Source organism: Stegastes partitus, unplaced genomic scaffold (assembly GCF_000690725.1).
Source record: "Stegastes partitus isolate 25-593 unplaced genomic scaffold, Stegastes_partitus-1.0.2 Scaffold837, whole genome shotgun sequence".
Lineage (NCBI taxonomy): Eukaryota > Metazoa > Chordata > Actinopteri > Pomacentridae > Stegastes > Stegastes partitus.
Genome location: NW_007578568.1, coordinates 297,461 through 300,055, shown reverse-complemented (window position 1 = coordinate 300,055; position 2,595 = coordinate 297,461). Strand labels below are relative to the sequence as shown.

Sequence of the window (2,595 nt, the reverse complement as noted above, 5' to 3'; positions counted from 1 at the left end):
AAGGGAGGTGGAGGAGGACAGGAGGAGCATGGAGGAGAGAATAAGGGAGGTGGAGGAGGACAGGAGGAGGATGAAGGACAGATGGGGAAAAACAGAAAAGGAGGTAAAGGAGCAAAGAGAGGAACTGAGGAAGACAGTGGAGGAGAGGAAAAGCCTGGAGAACAAAGTGAAGGAGAGGCAGGAGGTGCTGAGGAGGGTGAAGGAGGAGAAGAGGAGACTCGAAGACAAGCTCAGAGAGAAGGACAAAGACATGGAGGAGTTGAGGGAGGAGCTGAGGAGAGAACAGGAGGAGAAGAGGAGGATAGAGGAGACTGAGAAGAGTCAGCATCTGTTGGTGGAGGAGAGAGGGAGGTCCAGGGTGAGACAGGTAGAGGAGGAGAAGATAGGACTGTCGCTGGAACTGAGGAGGACGGAGAGGGAGGTGACAGCTCTCAGAGAGGAGGTGCAGAGGGAGAGGGAGGAGTCACAGGAGGAGCTGAGGAGGACCAGAGAGGAGCTGAGAAAGCAGCAAAGGCAGAAAGACGAGATACAGGAGGAGATAGCTGTTCTGAAGGAGGCGCAAAGGCAGAAGGAGGAGGAGTGGAGGTTAAAGGAGATAAAGAGGAGCCAGGAGGAGAGATGGCAGAAAGAGGAGGTGCAAGAGGAGCTGAGGAGGACTGATAACAAACTGACAGTTATCACAGAGGAGCTGCAACAGGAACAGAAGGAGAAGGAGGAGAAACAGGAGAAGCTACTGAGGGCAGAGGAGGAGGTGAGGAGGAGCAGAGAGGAGATGCAGAGGGAGAGGGAGGACTTACAGGAGGAGCTGAGGAAGCAACAAAAAGAGAAGAAGGAGATACAGGAGAAGTTTGTGAGGGCAGAGAAGGAGGTGTGTACCCTCAGGGAGGAGCTGCAGAAAGAAGAGAAGGAGAAGAAGGATGAGCTGATGAAGAGAGAAGGAGATGTAACAGCTCTCAGAGAGGAGGTGCAGCAGGAGAGGAGGAGGAAGGAGGAGGTGCAGCAGGAGCTGAGAGGAGTCCAGCAGAGTGTGGAGGTGATGACGGAGAGGCTGAACTCCCTGCAGAGTCAGGTACTGTTGTTGTTGTTGTTGTTGATGTTGTTGTTGTTGTTTGAAGACAGGGTTAACCCAGCAGGTTAGAGCCTGACCTCTATTAACCCTGAATGAACCGCTTACAGCATCCTGTTGCTATGGAAACCTGCATGTATTCAACGGCTGATACAGAAACCACATAAATATTTTTTTATCTTTGGTCCTGTGTGCTGCTCAGGTAATGTACTTTATCTATTATCAATACGTCGTCTCTGATCAATACGTCGTCTCTAATCGATACGTCGTCTCTAATCGATACGTCGTCTCTGATCGATTTGTGACCTCTGATCGATACGTCGTCTCTGATCGATTTGTGACCTCTGATCGATACGTCAGCTCTGATCGATTTGTGACCTCTGATCGATACGTCAGCTCTGATCAATACGTCAGCTCTAATCGATACGTCGTCTCTNGGAGGAGAGACAGAGGGAGGTGGACAGGCTGATGGAGGAGAAGGAGCAGAGACAGAGGGAGGTGGACAGGCTGATGGTGGAGAAGGAGGAGAAGGAGATTCATATCAACCTCCTAATGGAGAGAATGCATCAAGCAGATGAGGAGAAGGAGAAACTAGAAGAGGAGGCGAAGAGGATGGAGGTCAGGTTCAGAGAGGAGGAGGTAAAGATAGAGGACAGGTGGAAGGAGGAGGAGATGCAGAGGGTCACAGAGATGGAGGCGCTCTGCGACCGGATGGACAGATTAGAAAGAGAGAAGGAGGATGGAGAGAAAGAGGTGCACCGACTGAGAAGTAAAACAGAGGAGGAGGTCCAGAGATGGAGGACGAAGGTGGAGAAGCTGGAGGAGGACATCATCAGGCTGAGAAAGGAAACGTTCACATTACAGGAGGACACAGAGCAAGAGAGGAGGAAAAAGGAGGAGGAGGCCAGGAATCTGACGGAGAGGCTGCAGGAGAGAGTGGCGGAGGTGGAGCTGCTGAGGGTGAGGCTGAACGTGGCCACCGAGGAGTGCGAGGAGGTGAAGGAGGAGGTGCAGAGGAGGGAGCGCAGCCTGGAGCGACAGATCAGTGCTGTCAGGGAGCGGGAGGAGGAGGTGCAGCAGCTAAGAGAGCATCTGAAGCTGCTGCAGGAGCAACAGGAGGACGGAGAGAGGGAGCACCGGGAGGTGGAGGTCAGGCTGAGACAGAAGAAGCAGAGGGAGGAGCAGCTAGAGGAGCTGCTGACCCAAACCAGGGCGCTGCTGGAGGACGAGAGGAGACGAGGAGGACAGAAAGACAGCAGGATCTCCTCCCAGGACAAGGAGCTACAGGAGGCCCGGACCCAGAGTGACAGAGCCAGAAGGAGAACCAGACAGATGGAGGAGCACCAGCACTGTCTGGAGGAAGAGCTGAAGGAGTTCAGGGAGGAGGCAGAGCTCAGAGCAGCAGAGGCAACCAAACTCAAACACCTCCTTACAGAGAGAGAGGAGGAGACGCAGCAGCTCAGAGCACTGCTGGAGGAGGGAGAGGAGGAGGACAGGCAGAGGGAGGAGAGGAGGAGGAGAATGGAGGA

General features: G+C 53.7%; 1 protein-coding gene across 1 annotated transcript in view; it reads left to right on the top strand.

Moving 5' to 3' along the window:
- Positions 1-2,595, top strand: part of LOC103365411 (trichohyalin) — a 24,201-nt gene that overhangs the window by 15,854 nt on the left and 5,752 nt on the right. Inside the window, exons 16-17 of the mRNA XM_008292838.1 lie at positions 82-1,069; positions 1,538-2,566. Of these exons, the coding sequence (XP_008291060.1) occupies positions 82-1,069; positions 1,538-2,566 (2,017 nt within the window). The remainder of the gene's footprint in view (positions 1-81; positions 1,070-1,537; positions 2,567-2,595) is intronic.